Raw genomic sequence first — 27,986 nt, forward strand, 5'->3', positions numbered from 1 at the left:
GGCTGGGCCTCACGGTTCTGGCCCACTCCAGCATCTCTTCCCCGGCTATACCTGGCCCTGGTGCCCTCCTGGCTGATGAGATGACACCACCTGCTGGTGGGAAGCTAGGTGTGCAGGCAGATCTGCCCTTGTAGTGTTGGGTGATTCGGTCCTGGGCTCTCAGGCAGTGGGGAAGAGGTCAGGGAGCTCTATTCCTGATGGGCCTCCATACTACACTTTCCCCCTTGCCAAATCCAAGCCTGGGCAAAGGCTCAGATTCCTAGTCTTCCTCCCCTGCCTCCTATTCTGTAGCCAGAGGATCTTGCTACAATAGTCCGCGCTGGCCTTGAATGCTCCTGCCTCAGTTTTCTGAGTAACTGTGATAACAGGGTGCATCACCATGCTCAGCTCAGATGGACTATTTCAAAGATAATTCTGGCCATCGGGCTTTCTGCTTACAACTTACTGGCCTCATCTCAACAATGTCTAGGGGCTGTGTATCTATAGTGAGCAAAAAAGACAAGGCCAAGTATGGGGGCATGGGGGTGGGGTGGGGGAGCCAGAAAGACCAGAAGTGAGGATTCACCCTGCCATTGTTAGTTAGCTTTGGAGATTCTGTCACAGAGGCAAAAGCCAAAGTCAAACTCCATTTCTCCATCTCTGTTGTCACAATGAAGTAGACAGTGACCTCTCTAGGCAAAGGCACATTACCGCACCCAGTTGCTGGAAGGTAGCATCCTGGGCTCCCACCCCCCAACCCCCATCAGTTGCCAAAAAGTGGCCAGGTGGGAATGTGGAATGCGAGTTGGGTGGCCTAGGCGGGGCCATCTGAATGGATAGTAGGAACTCCACAAGGCATCATTCTAAATAACAATTCAGAAGGGACAGTGACAGGATGGCATAATTTCTGCACAATTAGAAAGGGATTGCCTACCTTTCACAAGTTGATGTCTTCTGCCTGACTTTTTGTATATTTGATTAATGCCTATTTTGTGTATAACCCAGGGTTACACCCAGGTTTTCCCCTTCCTCGGTATCTGAACTTCTTTCTGGCACTATCCTGGTTGGGTCCTTAGCAATAAACTTTATCCTCTCTGAAAAGTGGTCTTGATCTGTGCTGGTCTGCATTGCTGTGACAACAAAACAGGTCACTGTGGCACTTTGGACAAACCCCACCCACCATTGGGTTCAGTTCCAATTCTTCCCTGTGGGTTGCTGTAGACCCATGGGTGGAAGGCTCAGTCCCCAGCACGCCCCTCCCCACCCTCACCCCCAGATGCCAGTGGAAAGTGCTCATTGGTTTTATCTGCAGTTCTGAACAACCAGCATCAATTAGGGCTCCCATACCTCTCCTTGGGTTCAACTAATGTACTCAGGGAAAGACAAGTTTTCTGGTTTAGTATAAAGGATGTTACATGGATACAGGTAAAGAGAGGAACAGGGAGGCCCACGGGGAGTTGAGGAGCTCCCGTGCCAGTGCCATGTGCTTTCCATAGCTTTCTGGGCCATCCTTTTGGGGTTTTATGGAGTCTTCACACATAGCATCGATAGCCAGGGGAAAATGTGACTGTACAATATGAGTGTGATCTGGGTCAGCAGAACAATCCAGCAAAGCCTGTCTAGACAGCATTCCTTCCTACTGGATACCAGTAACAAGTTCAGGGAAGGGCCTCACCTGGGGCAGTGTTTGATCTGCTGTCAGAGCAGGGGTGTAGCTCCATATGGACAGCTGGCCTAAACCTCACAGGGCCCTGGGGTCCATCCCCAGCACACAAAAGAAAAAGAAGAAAATTATGGTCATGTCTAAGGCAGAAAGATAGGGGAAAAGTCTAAGATATGCTCTTAATTTGTATGGCTCACTTTAGAGGAGAATTGTAGCGTCTACAGCCTGCCTTAGAGAGAAAAAAAAGGGCAGGAAAAAGGTTCAGAGAGAGAGAGAGAGAGAGAGAGAGAGAGAGAGAGAGAGAGAGAGAGAGAGAGATTCTTTATTTCTGAGGCCTAACTTGTTCTTAATATTATAGCAAAAGACTGCTCTGAACTGATTTCTAACCTGTGCTCAGAATCAAAGCCAAAAGGTTAAGAGCTTTAACCTTTAGGGTATCATGACCAAAACCCAAACATCAAACTATCACAGAGAGGCAAGACAAAGCAAATGCTGCTAGAAGCTGGAAAAGGGAGACAATAGATGTCCTTAAAACTGCCAGAAAGGATTCTGGGACCCCAGTAGCTCATATCTATAATCCTAGGTACTCAGGAGGCTGAGATATGAGGATAGAGGACTGCGGTTCCAAGTAAGGTTTCCAGCCCAGGCAGGAAAGTCTGAGATTCTTATCTCCAATTAAAGACCAAAAAGCTGGAAGTGGAGCCCATAGCCCAAGTGGTAGAGCACCTTGAGCAAAAAAGCTAAAGGACAGTACCCAGGGTCCTGAGTTCAAGGCCCAGGACTGGCACTGGAAAAAAAAAAATGAGTGATTTGATATGGGAACTTTATCCCAACAAATTCATTCTTTCACGGTGAAGACTGAGAAAGTTATTTTAAAAAAACAAAACAACTTTGCCTTATTTTCCCTCAATGAACTGAATTTCTAGGTAAGCATATAAGCCTAGCTGATGAGGCAAGTTCTTGTTTCTAGAAGAATTCCAGGAATGGAGAAAGAATAATAGAATCAGAAATGCAGTGAAATCGTTGACTCCAAAAAAGATCTTCAAAGCCAGGTGTGGTGCTCCCACCTGGAATTTTAGCTACTGAGGACCTGAGGATCTTGGTTCCAAGCTAGCTCAGGTGGACAAACCCAAGAGACTCTTATCTCCAGAACCACCAAAAATTCAGTAGTGGAGTTTGGCTCAGGGGGTAAAGCACCAGTCTTGAGTGGAATAAAGCTATAGAAGAGTGCCCAGGCCCTGAGTTCAAGCCCCAGGACCAACACACACGCACACGGACACACACACGCACACGCACACGCACACACACACACTCTAGGGTAAAGATTATTTAACGATTGGTGTAAATATGACCAAGTACGCAATGAACTCGGGCTGGGCCAGGCCATGGTAAGCATTGAACAAACACGTGGAAGCAGTTACTGTTCTAGTTGGGACAGGAAACCGAGGCGGGATTATAACGGGACAATTCTAAGAATAGAAGTACTGAATTGTAGAACTTTCCCCCTCTTTGGCGGGTCTGCGGTTTGAACTCAGGACCACGCTCTCCCTGGGTAGGCGCTCCACCACTTGGGCCACGCCCCCAGCCTAGAAGGTTGAACTTTTGGATAGCCAAGCGCATGCGCCAATCTGCTGTGGCACGCCGGGCGCGAGCTCTGCGCATGCGCCGGAAGTCGCAGCTGGGAAGCCGGCGAGGTCGGTTCCGCCCGACTCTAACATGGCGGCGCCCTTTGTCTGCTCTGAAGTGCTGTCGCCGGCCTTCTCGCGGCCCTGATGCACCTTCCTCTGCGGCCGGGTTCGGGACATGGCAGGTGAGGGTCGGCCAGCTCCGCGGTCCGGCGGAGTCGCGGGGGCCGGGACTGAGGCGCCGGAGGATGGGGCGCGACGGGACGCCGTGGACGGTTGTGTGGGGGAGGGGAGGGAGGTGGAACGGGACCGGAACCGGGGCCCGGGGGCGCCGCGGGCCGGCCGGGCGGCGGCGGGGCGGCCGGGCCGGGAGCGGGCGGCGGGGCCGGGCCCTCGGCGCGGCGCGGGGCGCTCGCGTCGCCTCCCGGGCCGGTGACACCTCGGCGGGCCGCCCCTCCGCCCCCGCCGCGGGCTGTCACCGCCCCCTGACCCCGCGCGCCGCGGCGGGTGGGCGCTCCGCCGCCGCGAGGGGGCGCCGGGCCGGGCCGCCGGGGGCGCCGCGGGGCGGGCGCGGGCCGCCCGGGCCCCGGAGGTGCGGCGCGGCTCCCGGGTGCGGTGCTTCATTCATTCGCTCGCTCTTGTCGCCGCGGGTCCTGCTCGGTGCCGCGGCGGGGAAGAAGTGAGGCCGGCGCGGTGCCGGGGTCAGAGCGAGCCCGCTTCCCGCCTCCCTGCCCCGTCTCCAAGCCAGCACTCCACGCTAGCCCGCTCGCTCGCTCGCGACTCGGGACCCTTAGGACCGGAGGTGTGGCTCAAGCAGTAGAGCCCCGGCCAAGCAAGCATGGTAACCAGATTTCAAACTCCAGTACCGCTCCCCCTCCCACCCCCCGCAAAAACAGCGCAGATGATAACAAATCTGCCTCCTGAGAGGGTTGAGGATAAACTGAGGTCATAGGTGGAAAATGCCCACAACACTTAGGGCTGCCTAGAGAAGGCTGTGTACTGTTGCCAACTTAAATGATCAATACCACCACTACCACCCAGGGCAGGAGACATAAAGGTCCCCACTGGGCTAAATGGACTGTCCAGGCTCTGGAAACACAAACTAGATAGATCTCGCTCAATCTCTAGGTGAATGCAGAGACTTCTCTTCCCTAGAAGACTGATACCTAAAGAATGCTTAGCTGGATGCAGGTGGCTCATGCCTGTAATCCTACTTACTGAAGAAGCTGAAATCTGAGAATTGAGGCTACAAGCCAGAGCAAGAAAGTCAGTGGGACTTTTTTTTTTGGTCATCTCTTTGTGGGGCTTGAACTCTGCTTGTCCCTGAGCTAGTTTTGCTCCAGGTTAGTGTTCTACCACTTAGAGCCACAGCTCCACTTCCAGTTTTCTGGTGGTTAATTGGACATAAGAGGCTCACAGACTTTCCTGCCCAGGCTGGTTTGGAACCTCAATCCTCAGATCTCAGCCTCCAGAGTAGCTAGGATTATGAGTGTGAGCCACCAGCACCAGGCTAGTTCAGCTTTGTGATTTTTGCTGATCGACATTGTGCCTTGTCCTTCATCAGGCTTGAGTTCCAGTGTTGGGACTGAGACTGAGTTTTTCTCCTTGTATCCCCTGTGTGGCAAGTTGTCATGCAGCAGGCCAATGATAATCCAGTCTAGCATGTATTGAGCATTTAACTTTGTGCCAGACTCTATGCCAGATACTCTGCATTTGCCTGTGAATGAAAAAGCTCTTAGGAAGCAAGCAGGACCCTTGCAAAGTTCTCACCAGAGTTTTTACTTGGGTATCTTTGATTCAGGTAATGAGCTGGAGGAAGGGAGCCAAGCTGGAGTTTCTGCAGACAAACTGTCAGAGAAGAATAGCCCGGGCGATTTGGAAGTCTGAGGTATGTCTGTAACACTTAAGAGTGGAACATTGAAGTGAGTTTTGTCATCCTCTAGACTCAGTAGCATTCCAGTAACCTTTTCTTCTCCTCCTCCTCCCCTCACTTGTCTTCTTCCACCCTCTTTTTCAGTATTGAGGATTGAACTAAGTCACACTAGTTAAAAAGCACTCTGACACTTGAGTCCTAGCCCTTCTGCATTTTAGTTTGTTTTTTCAGAGAGACTCTCTAACTTTGCCCAGGCTGGCCTCCAGCCATAGTCCTACCTCTACTTCCCAAGTAGCTAGAAGTACAGGCATACACCACCATGCTTGGCTTCTTTTTGAGATAGGTGTCACTAAAGTTTGCCTGGGCCGACCTCCTGTCTATGCCTCTGGAGTGGAAAGGATTATAGGCTTGGGATATCACACCCAGCCTCAAATAATCCTTTCAAGTTCAAGTTAGCTTTTTCTTTAAAATCACTAATGACGGGCTTGGAATGTGGCTTAGTGGTAGAGTGCTTGCCTGGCATGCATGAAGCCCTGGGTTCGATTCCTCAGTACCACATACACAGAAAAAGCCATAAGTGTAGAGTACAAAGCCTTGAGCAGAAAAGATGCTCTGGGACAATGCCCCAGCCCTGAGTTCAAGCTCCAGGACTGGGGGTTGGGGGTAGAGGGGTCAGGGGGGAGGGAGAATCACTAATGACGTCCTCATTACAATTAGATTGGGAGATTGTTGATACTACTTGGTACTACTTCTACCTCCTCCCCACACAGTGGATTATTTACTGTGCCTGCTCACATCTCTTTGTTTGGTGCAATCTGAAATGCTCTAACCAGCTGGGGGCTAGGGGTTCAGGCTTAAAATCCTAGGTATCAGGATGCTCAGATCTTAGGATCATAGTTCAAAACCAACCCAGACAAGAAAGTCTATCAGATTCTTAGTGAGACTCATCCCAGATAACCAGAAGTGGAGCTGTAGCTTAAAGTGGTAGAGCACTAGCCTTGAGCACTTAAAACCTCAGGGACAGCACCCAGGCCCCTGAGTTCAAGCCCCATAACTGACAAAAATAAATAAAATGCTCTAACCAGGATGGGGTATAGCTCCGTGAAAGAACTCGTGTGTGTGTGTGTGTGTGTGTGTGTGTGTGTGTGTGTGTGTGTGTGTGTGTGTGTGTACGTGCGTGCGTGTGTACGTGCGTGTGTACGTGTGTGTGTGTGTACACATGTACATATACCTGTACTTGGGTTTGAACTAAGGGTCTGACACTCCACTTAGCTTTTTTTGCTCTGGTCTGGTGCTCTACTGCATGAGCCACAGTTTCACTTCCAGTTCTTTGTTGGTTAATTGGAGATAAGAACCAGCCAGGTCTGGCTTTGAACCTCAATTCTCAGATCTCAGTCTCCTCGGTAGGCAAGATTACAGGCACAAGCCATGGTTCAGTAGTAGAGCTCTTGTACAAGGCCCTCGGTGTGATCCCCAGAACTGCAAATAAATTAAATAAAATGCTCCAATAAGCAGTCACAAATATTATAGCTGAAATAAAATAGTAGTTTTATTCACCCTCCTCTAACAGTGTAGAAGTATACAGTCCAATACTGGTAAAGCAGGTCACTTTACCATGAGGCCTAGCTGGAAACAGTACTTCTTTAATCACATGGCTCTTGCTCAAACCCAGGCATCTATTTCACGGTCCAAGATGGCTGTTCCAGGTCCTGCCATCATGTATGAATTCCATGTGGCAAAAAAGGGAAAGATAGTAGGGAGTACATGCTCATTCCTTTTAAGGTTTGAAAGTTTAAAGAGACATATTTTTGTATTGCGTGGTCACCAAACATAAGCTAGTTATTGCCTCTGGTATGTACCCAGAAAATGAGTCATGTCTCTTCAGTGCTGGAAGAAAAACCAGCTGAGAGATGGGATCACTGAGGTGGGCTGGACCTGACGGGAAGTCCACTGAACTGGTAAGGGAGGGAGGGAATATGGATGGACGGATGGACATACAGATTCACTCACTCAGTGTCACCCGCTTCTCACGGCCAGGCTTCTATCTCTGCATGTCAGGCTGCTGTGGCTTTTAGCAGGTTTACAATGCTTGGATTAGAGGGCTCAGGCTTGTTCATACATGCAGTGTGGACTGTGTCTGCTGTGTGTCACACGAGGCTTTGTCAGGAGCACAGTCCTGCATAAGATTGGGTCCCAGAAGCCAGGCGCTGGTGGCTCACGCCTGTAATCCTAGCTACTCAGGAGGCTGAGATCTGAGGATCTCGGTTCAAAGCCAGCTTGGGCAGGAAAGACCGTGAAACTCCTATCTCCAATAAGCCACCAGAAAAAAACCGGAAGTGATGCTGTAGCTCAAGTGGTAGAGCGCTCGCCTTGAGCTGAAGAGCTGAGGGACAGCGCCTAGGCCCAGAGTTCAAGCCCCACGACCGACAAAAAAAAAAAAAAAGATTGGGTCCCAGGAACAAGGTGCTCCTAGCCACATAGATAACCACATGCCATGCAGAAACACCATCAAGGCTAAGAGTGTGAGGCCACCTGGGAGCCTGACCAGCTGATGCTGCAGTAGTTCTGGGCGCTTGGAAAAGACCAGGTGGCCCGTTCCAAACAGTTAGAGAATCTTCAGTTTATACTTCAACCAACAAACAGTTCTGTCTGTGTCACATACTGAAAACAGTTGTTAAATTTTCACTGTACTGATGAGAGTAACTCATATTCGGGTTTTTTTGTGTTTTTGTTTTTGTTTTTTGTGCCAGTCTTGGGGCTTGAACTCAGGGCTTGGGCACTGACCCTGACCTTTTCTTTTTTTCCTCAAACTTTGTGTGTCAAGGTGACCTGGTGTTGGGTGTTGTTCCTCACAGCAGGGAGCTCCAACCCTTAAAACCTAAAGGTCTAGGTGTGTTTTGACACAGACACATTGTTCTGAAAATTGTAGCGATCAACCCAAGAGTAAAACTGTTGGTATGTAGTGATCTGAGCATACGGGGCTTGTGTGTGTGTGGCATGTCAGCATGTGCTTGGCACGATCCCAGTGAGTGTCTGTAGCAAGCTTAACCATCCCAGGGCCATTAAAGCTGACCTCGATCCTGTCGGTCTTGACATGGGAAAAACCAGGGCTTACTCTTGTTCTGCATGGGAGACAAACGTGGTTCTCAAGCTTAGTAAGGAAGCAGCAAAGTGCAAGGTGAGAGTTGGGAATCTCTTTTTCCATCCAGATCACAACAGGGACAGAGGCCCAGCCGTGGGAATCCAGCAGACAGGGAGACAGGCCAAAAAGCTGTCCTGGGGGGCTCATGGTCACATTGGGCATATGCCAGCTTCTAGTCCTGAAAGGTCTGGGGTTAGAGTCTACTTCCTGTGCTAGAACTGTCAGTAAGGGTCATTGTTCTGTCCTAGGTGAAGGCTCTGCTCCAGGCTTACTGCCCAGCCTGGGGGGAGCTGGGTCTCACTAGCTCAGAAGGCAGAGAGCAGAGAGGACACTGCAGTAGGCCTTTCCAGTCCCCTGTTGCTCCATAAGCTGCCCTTGCTCTCCAGTTTCCATGCAGAATAATCTTCAGAAGGAAGAACAAGCAGACATGCCCCCCATCTCCCCACCACCCAGCTTATAAAAATGCTACCCTGACCTGCAGGCCATCCATCACCCTGACATCATGAGCTTTCCTTCACCTGTCCTTCTCTTTCTTTCCTTGGAGTAGTTTTGCTACAGCTGTGTTGCTAAACTATGTGTCTTTTACTTTGTACACTTTGTGTGTGTGTGTTTGAACTGTTGTTTGAACTAGAGGCCTTGATGTTTCTCCTTAATCAAGGCTGATGCTTTACCACTTGAGCCACACCTCCACTTCCAGCTTTTTGCTGGTTAATTGGAGATAAGTCTCATGGATCTTCCTGTCTGGGCTGGCTTTCAACAGTGATCCTCGTATCTCAGCTTTCGGAGTAACTGAGATTATAAGGCCTAAGCCACCTGTGTCCAGCTCTGGCTGTAGTTTTTGAACTTAATATAAATGTAATACTGTGTTCTGTAGTGACTTCGATTTTTTTGCTTTTGTTCTTGAGCTAGTCCACATCTGCTTCATTTTCACTGATGGAAATGTCCCTATCATCTTGGTGGCCATTTGGATTGTTTACAGACTGTGCTGCCATACTGGGGTGCATATGTGGTTTCAGGGTACATACCTGGGGTGAACTGAGTCACAGGGTATCTGACCAAATGCACATTGTTTCAAGAGATTATACATCAGCCAACAAACAATTCTGTCTGTGTCACATACTGAAAAGTTATTAAAATTTTTACTGCATTGATGAGAGTAGCTTATCTTGGTTGTTGTTGTTGTTTTAACTCATTTTTGTTTTTTGTGGGGCTTGAACTCAGGGCCTGGGCCCTGACCTTGAGCTTTTCTTTTTTTCGTCAAGGCTATCACTCTACCACTTGAGTTACAGCTCTACTTCTGGCGTTTAGGTGGTTGAATGAGGATAAAAGTCTCCTGGACTTTCCTGCCCGGGCTGGCTTTAAATCACAATGCTCAGATCTCAGCATTCTGAGTAGCTAGGGTTACAGGTGTGAGCCACTGACACTAGGCTTTTGTTGGTTTTTTATTTTGGAGACTGACTTTTGTACAGAATATATGGCAACTATTTATTTCCAACTTTTGGTCTATTTTCCTTTAGGGTTTTAGGCTTTAAAAGAAATTATCGTTTTTTTAAAAAGTGTATTGTTATTTTAAAGATGATATACAGAGGGATTACAGTTATATGAGTCAGGTTATGAGTCAGGTTATGAGTATATTTCCTTTTATATAATGTCTTCCCTTCCCTCACTCTCTCCCAGTTCCTCCACCCATGAGTTATATAGTTCACTTTCATCACTGTCCAATGAGCACTGGTGTTGCACTTTTTCGGTCAATTTCTGTACCCTCCTCCCCCACCCTCCAGGAATTCTAAATTTTTTTGTGCCTGTCATGGGGCTTGGACTCGGCCTGGGCGCTGTCTCTGAGCTTCTTTTGCTCAAGGCTAGCACTCTATCACTTGAGCCACAGCACCACTTTAGGCCACATTCCCAGCCCCAGGAAATCTAAATTTTAATTTAATTTATCAATTATTTTTATTTTATAGGTGGCACCTTAAGAACTTCTTCCCAGAGCTGGGAAGGTGTCTCAGTGGTAGATTGCTTGCCTAGCATACATGAAGCCCTGGGTTTGGTTCCTCAGCACCATATAAACAGAAAAAAGCTGGAAGTGGTGCTGTGGCTCAAAGAGTAGAGTGCTAGTCTTGAGCAAAAGAAGTTCAGAACTTCTTCCCTATATGTATATGTATATTGTCTTGTGAACATTTTCTTATTTTATCTTTTACCTCAAATCTTTTAATCCATTCATAATTATTTTATGTATGGTGTAAGATAAAGGACTGATTTCTTTTTTTCTTTTTTAAAAAAAAGCCAGGTGCTGGTGGTTTACACCTATAATCCCAGCTACTCAGGAGGCTGAGATCTGAGGATCAAGGTTCAGTTCTAAGCCAGCTGGGGCATGTGACTCTTGACTCTATTGGAGATAAGAGTCACATATATGTGACTCTTATCTCCAGTAAACTACTCAGAAAAAGCCAGTAGTGGTGCTGTGACTCAAGTAAGGGGTAGAGCGCCAGCCTTGAGCACAGAGAGGGGATAGCACCCAGGCCCCAAGTTCAAGCCCCAGGGCTGGCCAAATATTTTTAAAAAATGGTTTGTACCAATGATCAAAACAACCAACAAAAAATCCCACCAATATCTCTTCACATGGATCTGATCTGTCACCTAACCAGCAACCATCAGTATCAAGGGTTTACAGCTGTGAGCCTATTTGTGTCTTTGTGTCAGTGCCATGGTGACTTCATTAATACAGTTTTCCTAATAGCTCTTGTCTGGTAAGGCTTTGCCTCCCTTTTTGTTCATTCATGTTCATTTTATCAATTGATTGATCACTTAATTAATTGCAATACTGGGTATCAAATACATGGCCCCTCACATGCTAGGCAAGCGTTCTGTCACTTGAGTTCTACCCCCAGCCCACCTGTCTCCTTTTTAGAGCATACTTATAAAATGCCATAAGTACTGTTGAGATGTTTATTAGAATTGCTCTGAATTTTTTTTTCAGTCTTGGGCACTTTCCCTGAGCTTCTTTTGCTCAAGGCTACTTGAGCCACAGGGCCACTTCGGGGCTTTTTCTGTTTATGTAGTACTGAGGAATCAAACATAGGACTTTATGCGTGCTAGGCAAGCACTCTACCACTAAGCCATACTCCTAGTCCCAAAAGGGCAGTTTTAATGATTGTCTTTACACCATACAATCCAACAGTGAAAGACTGTGAAACATTCAATGTTTTTGAGACAGGGTCTCACTGTTGAGCCCAGGCTGGTCTGGAACTCACCCTTATCCTCCTGAGCACTAGGCTCGCAGGCTTGGGTTACATCCTTTAAATCTTCACTCCCTCCTTTGCTTTGAATCTGCAGATGTGTATTTTAGTTCTTTGAGAAGTTTTCCAAAGCATCATTGGCTCCATGTGTGTTTGGGTTTCCTTACTTCCCTCACTCCTCATTCCTTCTTGTCACTCATGCTTTCCTTCTGGGTCACATTGCATCTGCCTGAAGGTAATCAATTGATCTGGGCCAGAGTGCATCTGGGGGCCAGCTCATGGTTACAGCTCTCAGGGAAGCTTTCTCCCTCCTCCGTGCAGTGCTAGATCTGTCTTGGCCTCTGGGGTAACAGGTGTGAGCCACTGGCCTTCAGCCTGGATTCTCAGTCTTCAGGAGAGACTTGGAACAACTAGTTCTGCTTTGGGATTGCATGCCCTGTCACTAGCTTTGTGGGAGTGTAACACCTGTCTCTTTCTCAGTGAAGCCTTTCTGCTCCTTTGTAGAAAGGAGGCCAAGGCACCTGGCATTGTTAAGCACCCAGGCTTTGAACTGTATTACCAGAAGTGGAGTGAGCACTGGTCTTTTCCTGACTTTTCTAGCTGGTTGAAACCATCTGATGGGATGCTAGGTTGTTGGTGAGGTTTTTTTTTTTTTTTTTACATCTTTACCTATGTGGGGTTGTGTATGTATGTGTTTATGTTTATGTGCGTGCATGTGTGTGCCAGTCTTGGGGCTTGAACTTAGGGCCTGGGTGCTGTCCCTGAGCTTTTTTGCTCAAGGTTAACATTCTACCACTTGAGCTGTAGCTGCACTTCTGGCTTTTTGCTGGTTAATTGGAAGGAGATAAGAGTCTTGCAGACTTTATTGCTCTGGCTAACTTCAAATCTCCATCTTTAGATGTCAGCCTCCTAATTAGCTAGGACTACAGGCATAAGCCACTGGTGCCCAGCTGTGCATCTCTGTTCAGAGGATCAGTTGGATGAGGTTGGGTGGCAGGGCCCCTTTTCTCCCTTTTCTCCAGACATATTATAGCTAACAAAGGGTTACATGCACAGGTTTATGGCAGCTTTATGCTGGAGAAACCTACCAGGTCAGAGATCTGCGCACCCCTGTCCTTGATCCTCAGTTAGCTCTGCTGGGTTCTGGGCCTGGAGGCTATGGCTGGTCCCAGAGTTATCTGTGGAGGGCAGTGGACTCCAGCATTTCTGTGCCTACCAGGAGAGTACTACCTGTTACTCTGGGGAAGTCCTTGTAAGGGATTTCTGCTCATAGACTTTCCTTGCATGACACATTCTCTGACCAGATTACCATTGTTTTCTCTCAGGAAAACCTTTTCCTGTTAAGAAATTTTTACTCACTAGGTCTTTTGAAAATGTGTTAAAGGTTTTATGGCAGATAGATATGAATAGAAATAAGGATTTGGATCTCTGACTCTGTTGGTTCTCTTTCTCTCCCTCCTTCCTTCCCTTTCTCCCTCCTTCTCCCCTCCCTCCCTCTCTTTGGTTCCTCTGTTTTAATTTTTTTTTTTTTTTGTCGGTCGTGGGGCTTGAACTCTGGGCCTGGGCGCTGTCCCTCAGCTCTTCAGCTCAAGGCGAGCGCTCTACCACTTGAGCTACAGCGCCACTTCCAGTTTTCTGGTGGTTTATTGGAGATAGGAGTCTCACGGTCTCTCCTGCCCGGGCTGGCTTTGAACCGCGATCCTCAGATCTCAGCCTCCTGAGTAGCTAGGATTACAGGCGTGAGCCACCAGCGCCCGGCTCTGTTTTAATTTTTTAATGGAGAATATTTACAAGTAATGAACAGGAAATCATTGAGAATTGTGCCCATCCTCTCTGCCCTCATCCTCTTGGGGGAAGTCCCATTATGACTTTCTTATGCCCCAAAGATGTGGGTGTCTGCTCCCAAAGTGAGTCAGCTCTGTGCCTCAGCTGCACTGTGGTCCTGCACAGCCAGTGTATGCTAGGAGACTCTGAACACCCTCGAAGACACACTCAAAACCTTCAAGAATGTTATGGTATTTCATAGCAGGGTCCTTGATCAAGTTGCTCAGGGACCCAGAAAAGTGTGATGGGATCTAGGGGTAGTAGTAGCACATAATGTGATCCCAGTTCTCAGGCAGCCAAGGCAAGAGCAGTACAGATTTGAATCCAGCTGACATTGTGAGACTTTGTCTTGAAATGTATAAACAATAACGACAAGGTACATTGGATTGTGGATACCAGCTAAACCCTCCCAGTGCCAGCAGGGTGGCATTGTTCCACTTTTCATGTCCCAAGGGTCTATTTGCCGTGAGACTTCCCAGCATGCTTGTTAACTTGGTCTCCACCTTTGACCCCTAGCTATTTTCCTCAGTCTTCCTCCACACTGCAGCTGCTCTCACCTGGCTTCACCGGTCCCCAGCCTGCACTGTGCACTCCTCCACAGCCCACGCCTTCCTGTTTCACTGTCCTTCCTGCCTTTGCTTGAGTATTTTTTCCTTTTTCTTCCTTCCACCCCTCCCCTAACATGCTCACATGTGTTTAGACATGGCAGGTGCCTATGTCCTTCTGGGTGGCACTTGCCCCTCAGTTATCTCTCTCCCCTAACACGAGATCCTTCTCCCACTTCCCTCCTCAGGCTTTGAGCCACCACTACGCTGCCTCAGGAACTCAATCTGGAGCCTCTGGCTCACTTCCCCTTTTGTTAATGGTATGATCTCAAACTTGTGATAGAGAAGGTTCTAGTTCCACTCTGCCAGTATTGGAGCAGCACTTTCTGTCCACTGTGGACTCTCTTTTCTTCGTCCAGTTATCCATACCCTTAATCACCATCTCAGCCTTAGCTGCCCTGAACAGAGCTCCTTGTTCCCTGAAAGATCCCCACATAGTCCCCCCTCCCCCATTACTCCTCCTCTGGGGTGCAGCGCCACCCCCAGGCCAGCTTCTCAGGCCAGAACTTTGAGCAGGGTCCTTGGCTTCTTGACCAGCCAAACCATCTCCCTAATCTGAGCGCTGCATTTGCCACCAAGGTGTGGCCACTGTACCCCTTAATCCCCTCTGCAGTGGCCCGTTTGCTGTCTGCTCTTGTCCTTGGCAGTCTCTCTTACACTGCAAGGGCCCTTTGAAAGTTCTCTGTTCCATTCTCAACTCTCAGAGCCAAGGCATTCAGAAGAAACGCCAAAACAGTGTCACTCAGGCCCTGAGAAAGCTCAGCCTCTGCTATAACCAGCTTCAGCTCCTCTTCCTGCCTGCCTGCCTACCTATCCCTCTCCAACATACCCACCCCTCGGCCAAGGTTAGACTGCCAAGGGCAGGCTCTTTTTGTGTCCATAATGGTCCCTGGGCTTAATAGTGTCATGGCTCACTCTGGCACTTCATTCAGGTCTTGCTTAAGGCAACCTCCTCAGAGAAGTTCTCCGCATATTCCTTTCTTTGATTATTAAATAGCCTCACCTCTGCTTCCACAGTACTTAATACCTGACAACATTTATTATATTGATTTAAGACCTGTCTTTTCCCAGCTCCCAGCTCCGATGCAGTACCTCAGACACACACATGGAGGCACTCATTAGCTGCTTGTGAAATCGCTGGTCTTTGTACTTGATAATTTATGGGCTGTGGAACTACAGAGGGCAGTACAATAACTTGTGTAGCTGTGTCACCCTGCTGTTCTTCTCTGTACCTGGGAAATTTCCCACATATGTGCATGGAATCATTTCTCAAATGCATATTGTTCTGAGGTTTGGGGGGGGGGGGTTCGGCCTGTTTTTGTGTGTGTGTGTTGCTATAACAGAATACCATAAAGTGGGTAATTTATAAAGAAAAATAATTCCTCATAATTCTGGAGGCTGGTAGATTCAACATCAAAGTGTTGGCATCCAGTGAGGGACTTTATGTCATGTCCCTGTATGACAGAAATCAGAAGAGCAAGACAGCATGGGGTACTGAACTCTATCTTTCTTTCAGGAGCCCTCTCCCATCCTGCTATGTGCAAGAGCTAATCCTTTGCAGGTTCCCACCTCTTCCCCTCTCCCACCCCCACCACTTTTTGGGGCAATGTCTTCCTATGTAGTCCAAGCTAGCCTTGAACTTGTGATCCTCCTGACTTAGGTTCCTGAGTACTGGGATAACAGGCATGTACCTCATACCCAGCAAGGTCCTGTCTCTTCATATTGTTACATTGGCAATTAAATTTCCACATGAGTTGTGGAATGCACAGACATTCAAATATAGCATATATAGCATATACAGATGGTGTGATTAATAGAACAGAAATTCATTTCTGAGTGACTTTTGTCTATTATTTGCTCAATTAAATATCACAAGTAAAGGGCTGGGAAGGTGGCTCAGTGGTAGAGTGCTTGCCTTGCATGCATGAGGCCCTGGGTTCGATTCCTCAGCACCACATAAGCAAAAAGAAAAAAAAGCTGGAAGTGGTGCTGTGGCTCAAGTGGTAGAGCACTAGCCTTGAGCTGAAGAGCTGAGGGACAGTGCCCAGGCCCAGAGTTCACGCCCCACAACTGGACCCCCCCCCCAAAAAAAATCACAAGTAAAGCTATCATTTTATAAGGATCAAGGGAATATTTTGACATCAAGTTAGTCATACTCAAAAAGACCAAGATCTGGGGCTGGGAAGGTGAATTCAGTGGTAGAGTGCTTGCCTTGCATGCATGAGGCCCTGGGTTCGATTCCTCAGCACCACATAAGCAGAAAAGGCCCGATGTGGTACTGTGGCTCAAGTGGTAGAGTGCTAGCCTTGAGTTGAAGAGCTGAGGGACAGCGCCCAGGCCCAGAGTTCAGGCCCCATGACTGGCAAAAAAAACCCACCAAGATCCCTACCTCTTGATCTGTAACTACTCAAGAATAGAGTCCTGCTGGGCACTGGTGGCTCATGCCTATAGTCCTAGCTACTCAGAAGGCTGAGATCTGAGGGCCATGGTTTAAAGCCATCTTGAGCAGATAAACCCAAGAGTCTCTTTATCTCTGATGAACCACCAAAAAGACGGAAGTGGCAGTGTGGCTCGAGTGGAGTGCCAGCCTTGAGTGGGAAAGAAAAGCCAAGCAAGAGCACAAGCCCTAGTACTAGTATTACCACCCACCTGCCCTCTCCCCCAAACACACAGAATTGATTCTTGGGTTTATAATACCTGCAAGGGAGACTTAGAAGTACTTCCTCCTGACAGTGCGCTTACTACACTGGTAGGAAGACAGGGCAACACACTAACTTCAGCCTGGGGGAAGTGGAAAATGCTCGGCTATGCTTATGTACCTCGTGTTCCAGTTTTGCCTTTCAAAAGGGAAGCTCTTATTTTACTCTCAATGATCTTCATGAGCCTCTGGAACCAGGTGTGGTTGTACACACTAACAATTCCAACCCTGAGGAAGTGAGGGCAGGATCATCTTGAGTTTGAAGTCACTTGGCCCTAAATAGCAAGACCCGTCTAAAAAATACCAAACAAGAAAGAAAGAAGGGAGGGAGGGAGGGAACCTTCTTTTTATAAAAGCTGCAGACAACTGAAAACGTTTCTTCCAGCTCTGAGTCGGCAGGATTGCGTAGGAGGTGGAGGCTCCCAAGGCAGGGTGGGCACTATCCACTAGAGGATAATTATCAGAATGTAGAGTGTCAGAAGGGGCTGAGTTTATCTAATGGAGAGAACTTGATTTTTACAAGTAGTAGAGCTGAGGAGATAGCTCAATGATTGAATGCTTAGCTAGCATTCATGAGGCCCTGGATTTAATCTCTAGCACTGCAATAACTAAATAAGATGGAACAGCTACTGGGCACAGAGGACCGTGCCAACAGGGCTGGGTGTCTTGGTGGTTCCCATCTTGGGAGGGGGTGGTTAGACAGAGGTTTCAAGCTCTCCTTCTTCTACTTTCCAAGTGCTAAAATTACTGGTGTCGACCTCCACTTTTGAAAAGTCCACCACAAGGAGAAGGCCTGGACATCCTGCAGAGCTGGCCTGTGCTGACATGAGGGCCTGACTCCCACCCGCTCACCCTAGCTAGCCATACACTCACAGTGGCTTTGGGCACAGGCCAGTAACTCATCCTGGCCAGCTGATGGAGCTGGAGCAGCCTGGGCTGCAGCCACCTGTGACAGAACATCCTACAGTGTCCCTCTCCCCTGTCCAGGAGCAGCCCAGGGCAGCTGTGGCAGAGCTGTCTGCAGAGGAGAGGTTCACACCTGGCCAGGAGCCACTGGTAGAGAAGCCCCACTACTGCACAGACCCTGGTTCAGGTGCCATAGCTGCCCCTCTGCTTGGTGGTGTGTTCTCAGGCAGTGGGTACTGGCTTTTATTTTGAAACATTCCAGAGTTGATTCTTTCTAGAAGGAAAGGAACTTGTTTCCTGCCTAGCTTGAGACAGACTGCAGAGGTGCTGTGTGGGCAGGACTGCTGCTCTAGATACTTATGGTCATGGTCTCTATAGCTCCTAATTCAGCATGGGGACTCTTCTGAGCATGCTCAACAGTTTGGGATGTCCAGGCCTTAGGTGAGGAGCTTGGCAGAGAAACTGCCAGGCCAGTAGCTCTTGGGATCAGGATTGGAGTTGCTGTGCCTCCTGGCAGATTCACCAGATCAGAAGTTTCTGGAGACAGAACATTCCCCAGCTTTATGTCATTCCCTGAGCCCCTGAGAGAAAGATCCTTATCTCAGCCGGGGGAGGGGAGGGGGCTCACGCCTGTAATCCTAGCTGCTCAGGAGGCTGAGATCTGAGGATTGCGGTTCAAAGCCAGCCTGGGCAGGAAACTCCATGAGACTCTTATTTCCAATACACCACCAGAAAACCGGAAGTGGTGCTGTGGCTCTAGTGGTAGAGCACTTGCCTTGAGCTGAAGAGCTCAGGGACAGCACCCAGGCCCAGAGTTCAAGCCCCATGACTGACAAAAAAAAAAAAAAAATCCTTATCGCATGGTCTTGCTTTCTTTGGACACAGGAATTTGCACGGGCCATGGGAGCCATGGGTCAGGGACTGTTCAGAATGATCTGGTGATCCAAGAGCCACATTGACACCTTCCTGAACAGATCTGTCACTTGTCCATGAAAGAATGAGAAAAACAAGCAAAATAGGTCATCTGAAAGCTAAGTGTATCCAGTGTTACATTTGCCCTTTATGGTTAAGATTATATGGTAAAGTTGGGCACCAGTGGCTTATGCCTGTAATCCTAGCTACTCAGAAGGCTGAGATCTGAGGATCACAGTTCTAAGCCAGCCCAGCCAGGAAAGTCCGTGAGACTCTTATCTGCAATTAACCACCAGAAAAACCAGAAGTGGCTCTGTGGCTCAAGTGTAGAGTGCTAGCCTTGAAGAGGTCAGAGACAGCACCCATGCCCAGAGTTCAAGCCCCATGACTGACCCCCCAAAAAAAAGATTATATGGTGTTTGTCTCTTTGCTCTTTTGATTCTTTAACATCACAGTACCTGGCAAGATACAATAGTGGCTATTGTTATGTTGGTCCCTCAGTATGTATGTGTGTGCATGTGTGTGTGTACGTGTACGTGTATGTGTACGTGTGTACTCATCCTGAGGCTTGAACTCAGGGCCTGGACACTGTCCCTGAGTTTTTTGCTCAAAGCTAATGTTTTACCACTTAAGTCACAGTTCTATTTCCAGCTTTATGGTAATTAACTGGCGATGAGTCTTAGAGATTTTCCTGCCCAGATTGCCTTCAAACCATGATCCTCAGATCTCAGCCTCCTGAGTGGCTAGGAGTACAGGTGTGAGACACTGGCACCTAGCTTCCTCAGTACTTTTTGATTTGGGGAACTTCCTCTGTTCAGTAACCCAAGGATTCTAAGAGCCATTGTTTCATGTTGGCTTGCTGCAGCTATTGGTAGTTCTCTGCCCTCCGTTGGTGGAAATGCCCCTCCTTTGTTTCATTCTTCCCCCCTTCCCCTGTGTGTGTCACCTGGGGACTGGGGTTAGCAGATGGGTCAGCAGGTGCCTGTCCCATGCTCATAGAGGCGCTGTGGCTCTTACAGCCATGGACTTCCCTCAGCACAGCCAGTATGTCCTGGAGCAGCTGAACCAGCAGCGGCAGCTGGGGCTTCTGTGTGACTGCACCTTCGTGGTGGATGGTGTTGACTTTAAGGCCCACAAAGCAGTGCTGGCAGCCTGCAGCGAGTACTTCAAGATGCTCTTCGTGGACCAGAAGGACGTGGTACACCTAGACATCAGTAACGCGGCAGGTACCCCGTCGGGGCCAGGGAAAAATTGTGGAGGCCAGAAGCTGTGGCCGGCCTGGGATGTGCAAGGCCCTCCGGGGGCAGCATCTGCAGGCCTACAGGTGTCCCAGGCCTCGCACACAAGCCTCAGGCTCTGAGCCTGTGGGTACCAAGTTCCTGCCATCTTTTGGTTTAACTGGGAATGGAGTGGTAAGAGGAGAACTGGCAGCTGGGCTCATGGTAAGCTCTAGGCCACAGCTAACAGGGCACAAGTCTCATCAGGAAGACAGAATGGGCTGGCCCAGTTAGCAGCCCTGGAGCCACTATTGCGGGCTAACCAGGAGTGGTGATAGGTGGCTATGACAGGGCAGCCTGGGCTGGGGCTGACCTGGCAACTCTGGTCCTGGATCGGGGCTCCAACCTAGAATGATGAGAAACACTGTGAGAAGGTCAACTAGAGGTGGTGGCAGAGTTTGAGGAAGCTGGTGGTGGGTTGGAGCATTGTCCAGTGAAGTGCAGTGTTGGGTTGCTAAGGTGGGAAGGGGGGACAGGTGGTATGGCTGGGGGGAGTTAGCAACACTGGTGGAAGCCTGCCGCTCAGCTTTCTAGAACCCTTTGACCCTGCCATTGAGCGGAGGGCCCCTGAGGTGGGTCTGTGACGGCCATGCTGTCCTCAGCAGGCTTGGGTCAGGTTCTGGAGTTCATGTACACAGCCAAGCTGAGCCTGAGCCCAGAAAATGTGGATGATGTGCTGGCCGTGGCCAGCTTCCTCCAGATGCAGGACATCATCACAGCCTGCCATGCACTCAAGTCACTCGCCGAGCCAGCCAGCAGCCCTGGGGAAAATGCAGAGTCTTCAGCCATGGAAGGTAAAATTACTGGCAGGCTGTTCCTGAGAGGTGGCCCAGGAACCTAGCTTCCTAGTTATTTGCATTTTTTTGGGGGGGGGTCGGGTCGTGGGGCCTGAACTCTGGGTCTGGGCGCTGTCCCTCAGCTCTTCAGCTCAAGGCTAGCGCTCTACCACTTGAGCCACAGCGCCACTTCCGGTTTTTTTCTTTTGGTTATGTGGTGCTGAGGAATCGAACCCAGGGCCTCAGGCATGCAAGGCAAGCGCTTTACCACTGAGCCACCTTCCCAGCCCCTTATTTGCATATTTTTGCAGTGCTGGGGTTTGAACTCAGGGTCTTGTGCTTGCTAGCCTGGCAGGCCCTCTACCACTTGAGCTGAGCTCAGTCTGAAACCTGGCTTTTGATGCCTCCAGGTCACCTCCCTGGGTCTTAGTTTCCTGCCCTGTCTTTGCCTTGGGGTGATAGTGAAGAATGCCACAGTCACAATTTGGAAGAGTCCTTGGCCCTGCCCCTTTTCCAACTCCGGGCAGCAGAAGATGGGAGCCATGCCTGAGTCACTGCCAGAGCACGTGGCAGGACTCACTCCTAAACCCTCCCAGACTGTCTTCCCCGAGCTTCCTTCCTCCCCTTGACATCTGAGGAATGCCCTCAGATGCCTGTGTGGCTACACCAGTGCCCCTTCAGAGGACCATGGCCTCCCTTCCAGGCCCTGACCCCTGTCAGTGCCCCTGTGGCCCCTGTGAGTCTGTCTCTGTCCCCGGCTGCTCTTCAGCCCCACAGAAGCATGAGCTGCCATGGCTGAATTCCCAGGGCCAGCTACAGTGGGCATGGAAACAAAACAAACCACTTCTTAGCTGTAGGCCCAGGAGGACCCAGAAGAGCTAGCAGGTTCTGGGCCACCCCACACATATATCCCATCCCCCCCAGGCAGTGGGCGTGATGGGCAATGGCAGGTCTGTCCTGTTCCATCTCCAGGAGCAGATAAGAGAGCCAAAGAGGAGAAAGCTGCAGCTGCTGCACTGAGCAGGCTGGACCAAGCGAGGAGCAGTGTGCCCACAGGCCTAGGCAGGGAGCCCAAAGAGGAGCGGGGTGGCCAGGCCAAGAGTGCAGCCAGCGGTGAGTTGTGCCAGGAGGTCAGGCCTGGGAAGGAGGGCCCGCAGGGCAGGAGGTGGCATGGGCCCCTCCACTTAGCAATTCACAGCCACCGACAGAGCCAGCATTTGTTGTGCGGTGTGCACTAGCTGGACACCGGGTCCATGCAGCGTCTGGTGCCCCTCCAGGTGCGGAGCAGACGGAGAAGGCTGATGTCCCCCGGGGACCCCGTCCTGTGGAGCTCAAGCCCGGCCCCACGAGCAGCATGGCGGCCGCAGAAGCTGAGGCCGCCTTGTCGGAGAGCTCCGAGCAAGGTGCCCCCTTCCTGGCCAGCCCCCCCCCCTCCACCGGCCCACGCAGCGCTGCCCCCGGCCTCAGTAGGCGTCAGTCTTGAATTCAGTGTCGAGGTTAAACCCCGGGGCCGGGTTCCTGCACAGCCCCGTGCTGTGCACCCACCGAGGGAGTCCTGTGCCCAGCCCCGGCCGGCCCCAAGCAGGGGTGTCCCTGGTCTCCCTGCTGGGAGAGGAGCCGCAGGCCGGGCCGGCCCCAGGGGTGCTGTGCCCCTGTCTTGTAGAAATGGAGGTGGAGCCGGCCAGCAAAGGGGAAGAGCGCGCGGAGGAGGGGCCCGCGCCCGGCGCGGTGCAGCTGCAGGGAGCGCGGCCGCCGCTGGAGAACGGCGAGGGCCCGGAGGACACCGAGGGCTCGGCGGGCACGGACTCGGGGCAGGAGCTGGGCGCCGAGCCCCGGAGCCTGCGCTCGGGCACCTACGGGGACCGCACGGAGTCCAAGGCCTACGGCTCCGTCATCCACAAGTGCGAGGTGCGGGCCGGGGTGGGCGGCGCCCCCTCCCCCGGGGCCCCGCCACCCCTCACGCGCCCTCGCCCCGCAGGACTGCGGGAAGGAGTTCACGCACACCGGCAACTTCAAGCGGCACATCCGCATCCACACCGGCGAGAAGCCCTTCTCGTGCCGCGAGTGCAGCAAGGCCTTCTCGGACCCCGCCGCCTGCAAGGCGCACGAGAAGACGCACAGGTAGGCCGGCGCCGGCCCCGCCCCGGGCCCCCCTGCCGCCGCGCACCCGCAAGCCCCTGCCGCCCTCGTCCCCGCAGCCCCCTGAAGCCCTACGGCTGCGAGGAGTGCGGCAAGAGCTACCGGCTCATCAGCCTGCTGAACCTGCACAAGAAGCGGCACTCGGGCGAGGCCCGCTACCGCTGCGGCGACTGCGGCAAGCTCTTCACCACGTCCGGCAACCTCAAGCGCCACCAGCTGGTGCACAGCGGGGAGAAGCCGTACCAGTGCGACTACTGCGGCCGCTCCTTCTCCGACCCCACGTCCAAGATGCGCCACCTGGAAACGCACGACACGGACAAGGAGCACAAGTGCCCGCACTGCGACAAGAAGTTCAACCAGGTGCGGGGTGCGCGCGTCCGTGCCTCCCCGAGGCCTGCAGGCCAGGCCTCGGCAGCGAGCGGGGAGGGCCGCGGGTGGTCCTGGGCAGAGGTGGCGCCCGGCCCCATTCCCGATTGGCATCATCGGTGGGAGGGGCCGGGAGTCCTAGGCCACGCTCCGTGGGGCCTTCTGAGCCCCTACCTGGCGCAGGTGGGGAACCTTAAGGCACACCTGAAGATCCACATCGCTGACGGGCCCCTCAAGTGCCGGGAGTGCGGGAAGCAGTTCACCACCTCAGGTAGGGCCCGCTCCTACCCCTCGCCCTACCTGCGCGAGCCCCACGCCTCCACCCTCACCTTACCTCGCTCTGGTCTGCTCATCGTTCTCTCCACGCCCCGCCCCCACCACATCCTTCCCTCTACACACCTGTACAGACACTCATTCTCCCCCACCACGCCCTCCCTCTCCCCCAGCCAGCCCTCACCGAGTTCTCACCACCCTTGCCACGCCCTCGCCCCCACCACACCCTCATTCTCGCCTGGCCACAGGGAACCTCAAGCGGCACCTGCGGATCCACAGCGGGGAGAAGCCGTATGTGTGCATCCACTGCCAGCGGCAGTTCGCAGACCCCGGCGCGCTGCAGCGGCATGTCCGGATCCACACGGGTGGGTGGCCAGAGACAAGGGGGGGAGCGAGCAAGAGGGGCAGAGGCGGGTGCCAACGCACTCCCCTGCTCCTCCCCAGGAGAGAAGCCGTGCCAGTGCGTCATCTGTGGCAAAGCCTTCACCCAGGCCAGCTCTCTCATTGCCCACGTGCGTCAGCACACAGGGGAGAAGCCCTACGTCTGCGAGCGCTGCGGCAAGAGGTGCTCCCTACCCTGCTCCCCTAACCCTGGCGCCAGGGGCCCAGGCCCTGCTCCCCACTAGGCCAACCAGCGTGAACCCTTGTCTTGCAGATTTGTCCAGTCCAGCCAGTTGGCCAATCACATCCGGCATCATGACAACATCCGCCCGCACAAATGCAGCGTGTGCAGCAAGGCCTTTGTGAACGTGGGAGACCTGTCCAAGCACATCATCATCCACACTGGTGAGCATTAGGTGCTGGCCCTTCATCACAGGACCCTTGGGAGCAGTTGGATTCAGACCAGCCAGGGCCTCTGAGCTTCAGGAGCATCTGGCTGCCCTGGTGTCTTGCGGGAAAGCTGGGGCGCTGGGGCTGTGCAGGTTAGAGGCCTCCCACAGCCCCCCCAATGCCCCTCCCCGAGGCAGGAGAGAAGCCTTACCTCTGTGACAAGTGCGGCCGAGGGTTCAACCGCGTGGACAACCTGCGCTCCCACGTGAAGACGGTGCACCAGGGCAAGGCGGGCATCAAAATCCTGGAGCCAGAAGAGGGTGGCGAGGTCAGCGTGGTCACTGTGGATGACATGGTCACGCTGGCCACGGAGGCACTGGCCGCAACCGCGGTCACTCAGCTCACAGGTGCGGGCTGCTGGCAGGAGGGGGCCGGGGCGGCGGACCGCAGGTGCAGCGGTGGGCGGGTGGGCGTGCCTGCCTGTGGCTGCTGCCTCAGGCCCTGCTGACTCTGCCCTCAGTGGTGCCAGTGGGGGCCGCGGTGACGGCTGACGAGACGGAAGTTCTTAAAGCGGAGATCAGCAAGGCGGTGAAGCAAGTGCAGGAGGAAGGTGAGGAGGGCACCCGGGGAGCGGACGCTGGTGGACCCAGAGCCTTTCCCACACTTACTGCAGCCTCGCCTCCACAGACCCCAACACCCACATCCTCTATGCCTGTGACTCCTGTGGGGACAAATTTCTGGATGCCAACAGCCTGGCTCAGCATGTTCGGATCCACACGGCCCAGGCACTGGTCATGTTCCAGACCGATGCGGACTTCTACCAGCAGTACGGGCCAGGCAGCACCTGGCCGGCCGGGCAGGTGTTGCAGGCTGGGGACCTGGTCTTCCGCCCTCGGGATGGGGCCGAGGGCCAGCCCGCACTGGCAGAGACCCCACCTGCAGCTTCTGAATGCCCACCACCTGCTGAGTGAGCCGGTAGCCCTTCTCCTGAGTTTATTTAAGGATGGATGGCCCCCTCGAACTGAGATGGGTGCCCCTCCCCCCTTCCCTAGAGAATAAATTTGATTATTTTCTAATGCTGCTTTTAGGTCCTGTGGGGGGTGGGAGGGTTGCCTGCTGGAGCCACGGAAGGACTGCACCACCCTGGTGCCGATCTAGGGAAGCCCTGCTGTCTGTTCCTCCTGCAGAATGGGACTGGGGCCCTGGAATCCAAATGTGGCCCAGGTTGGGGTGTGGGAAGAACCTGGTCCCAGTACCCCAAGCCTGTGCTCTCCTCAGCAGTGTTGTAACCTGCACCCCTCCCTGCTGGCTGCCCCAAGAACCCAGCCCCAAGGTCTCAGTGGCTTTACCCTCTTTGGCCACTTCTGGGTTTATGCCAGGCCCAACCCCAACACGCCACCCGGAGCAGTGTTGCAGCTTTGTGCTTAGTTCACCAGCCACCCTGCTGGAGCAGAGGCCAAGCCAATGCCGTGTGTGTGCGCGTGCAAGTGTACATACATGTGCCCAAAATGGGACTTGAACTCAGGGCCTCACAAGCTCCCTTAGCTTTTTCATTCAAGGCTAATGCTCTACCCCAAGAGCTTTTCAGTGGTTAATTGGACAAGAGTCTCACAAGACTTTTCTACCCAGCCTGGCTTAGAACCACTGCCTTCACCTGTCAGCCTCTTAAGTAGATGAGATTACAGACATGAGCCGCCAGCTCAGGTGCTGCCAGTAGTCTTTTAGAAGCATTTATTTGCCCTGGTGGGTTCTGAACCCATCACCAGGCTGTCCCTGGAGGGACCAAAGGAGCAAAGTGGAGTTTTTGGTGGGTTCATAGTAAGCAAGGCTGTTCCCCGACCCCCCCCCTTCCCTCCAAGCCTGGAGTTCCTGCCTCTACCTCCTCCCCACAGCTTGTCCTAGCAGCTGGGACCCTTCTTTCACAGGTAAAAGTGTGCAGGCCTGTTTTTGCCCCGCTAAGCGTAGTGAAGATGTTCCTGAATCCTGGTTTCACAACTGAACTGCAAGGGAACCTAGAGCGAGCCCCCTCCACCCTCCTGTCTACATGGGAACCACTGGCACCCTACTAGCAGACAAAGGAAGGGAACCCTTAGGCTCCGAGTTTGCTGGGTATGTGCATGTGTTTCTGTATCGAGACCTGCCTGAAGTGCCTTCCACATTGCCTGGGGACCAGCAAGGACAGAAATGTCACCGGTACCCACGCTGCTACAATGAAAAATATTTCCTGAGTTCAGCACTCATGACAAAATCCTCGTGTATTGGTAAAATGCTCTTTGGGGAGGAGGCCCCTGTTTACAGACTTGGGGCAGGGCAAAGAAAGCAAAGCTGAAGCCGGGTGCCAGTGGCTCACGCCTGTAATCCTAGCTACTCAGGAGGCTGAGATCTGAGGATCACGGTTCAAAGCCAGCCCGGGCAGGAAAGACTGTGAGATTCCTATCTCTAATAAACCACCAGAAAACCAGAAGTGGCACTGTAACTCAAGTGGCAGAGCTGAGGGACAGCGTCCAGGCCCAGAGTTCAAGCCCCACGACTGACACACACACACACACACACACAAAAAGCAAAGCTGGGTGAGGGCTATGTTTCTATTTTAAGCCAGGGACCCTGCTGTTCCCACTCCGGCCAGGATCACACTCATTCACACTTGAGGTGTTTTGTATTTTTTAATAAAGTTTGTAATCCAATGGACACACAAAACAAAACTGCGCTGAGGAAAACAGTTTCATAAATTAATAGTGTTAGGAGGTCTGGGGGCGGTCCGGGTCGCAGGAGGAGGGACTGGCCGGTCCTGTACAGATGCTGGGTGACAGACACTTCCACGTGGCAGGAAGACCCGGGCTGCGGCGAAGCGCACTGAGACAATGAGTGACGGTACAAAGTCTGAGTATGAAAATAAGATTTTCTTTGAAAACACATTTTTGGCACAGATTAAAAAAAATGTATGTCGGGGAAATTGATTTTTAAGTCAGTATTATATATATTTATATATATTATATATTTATATATACACACCCCAAGTTCTGCATGTCCCACCAAGAAAGGAAATCCTTCTGTTTGCTCGTTTGATTGTAAACTGTACATCCTCGTGAGTCAAAGGTGGTGGCGGCAGGAGAATTAGGAAAGGTAACACATCCAATGAGCAGGGAGGGGAGGAGGTGGGGCAAAAAAATCCCAATGAAATGTTCCTTGACCCCCAAGGTTCCAGCATTAAAAGTCCGTGATGTGTGTTCATGTACACCAAGTGTCCAGTGTCACAGCCTATCTTCACTGTGCAAAAAAATCCAAGTCACTAATTTAGTGCAAAGGCAGTTCTCTTGTTTCTTAAAAAAAAAAACCAAAAAAAACCCAAAAAGCCCAAAACAAAAAACAAAAAACAAAAAAAAAAAAAAAATTCGTTCCATTGCTCTGTTCCTTTTCTCCCAAAAGAGGAGACAGAAACCCAGCCCCTAGGAGTCTGCAAGTCTGTCCATCCATCGGTGGTCTGTCCTGGGTGAAAGTGTCGTGTAAACATACAAAGTAGCAGCACCTCCGCCCAGAGGTCTGTCCCTTGGAGCTGAGTGGTGGGCGAGTGCAGGAAGCTGGCGTCGGGCAGCAGTCTGTCCCCATCAGCAGCTTCCCCTCGCCTGCTGGGCTGTCCTGTCCGGTGTTGGGTGCAATTTCTGCAGCAGGGCCTCGGGAAGATACCTCGGGTGATGACCACTCGATGCCTCACACGGAAGCGATGACAATCATCAGGTGGGGGGAGATGTTGGAGATGCTGGCAAGGAGGTCAGGAGCCAGGCGGGACAGGTGACTCTCAGAGAACTCACATGGTGGGAAGATCTGCAGCACGTAAGCAGGCTGGAGAAGGAGAAAGGAGTGGGACTCCTGGCCTTCACATCACCCTCCCCAACTCCAGGTGGTTCTGACAAGTCCTAGAGA

The 27,986-nt window shown here is 51.8% G+C and overlaps 2 protein-coding genes across 10 annotated transcripts in view; one reads left to right on the forward strand and one right to left on the reverse strand.

The window, feature by feature from the left end:
- Positions 1-3,335: 3,335 nt before the first annotated feature.
- Positions 3,336-25,141, forward strand: Zbtb17 (zinc finger and BTB domain containing 17). Of its 6 annotated transcripts, none has more exons than XM_070037864.1 (16): positions 3,336-3,452; positions 5,069-5,155; positions 19,483-19,689; positions 20,343-20,534; positions 21,489-21,629; positions 21,794-21,919; positions 22,180-22,424; positions 22,495-22,637; positions 22,715-23,015; positions 23,205-23,292; positions 23,543-23,659; positions 23,739-23,859; positions 23,950-24,080; positions 24,263-24,472; positions 24,586-24,675; positions 24,753-25,141. In XM_070037864.1, exons 3-16 carry the CDS (start codon positions 19,485-19,487, stop codon positions 25,034-25,036), a joined length of 2,394 nt encoding a protein of 797 aa, XP_069893965.1. In that variant the 5' UTR covers positions 3,336-3,452; positions 5,069-5,155; positions 19,483-19,484; the 3' UTR covers positions 25,037-25,141. The 6 variants fall into 6 exon arrangements, with proteins under 6 accessions (XP_069893965.1, XP_069893967.1, XP_069893968.1 ...); XM_070037866.1 differs by having other exon boundaries at positions 20,346-20,534; XM_070037865.1 differs by lacking the exon at positions 3,336-3,452 and adding an exon at positions 4,072-4,108.
- Positions 25,142-26,722: 1,581 nt separating this feature from the next.
- The window catches only part of LOC138838405 (msx2-interacting protein-like), a 72,503-nt gene continuing 71,239 nt past the window's right edge, over positions 26,723-27,986 (reverse strand). For 3 of the 4 annotated variants that reach the window (XM_070037871.1, XM_070037870.1, XM_070037872.1), the window contains exon 15: positions 26,723-27,905. In XM_070037871.1, coding sequence (XP_069893972.1) covers positions 27,774-27,905 — 132 coding nt within the window. In that variant the 3' untranslated portion in view covers positions 26,723-27,773. The remainder of the gene's footprint in view (positions 27,906-27,986) is intronic. The other variant, XR_011375597.1, reaches the window with a different exon arrangement.

This window comes from Dipodomys merriami, unplaced genomic scaffold (genome assembly GCF_024711535.1).
Source record: "Dipodomys merriami isolate MVZ:Mamm:240054 unplaced genomic scaffold, mDipMer1.0.p SCAF_28, whole genome shotgun sequence".
Lineage (NCBI taxonomy): Eukaryota > Metazoa > Chordata > Mammalia > Rodentia > Heteromyidae > Dipodomys > Dipodomys merriami.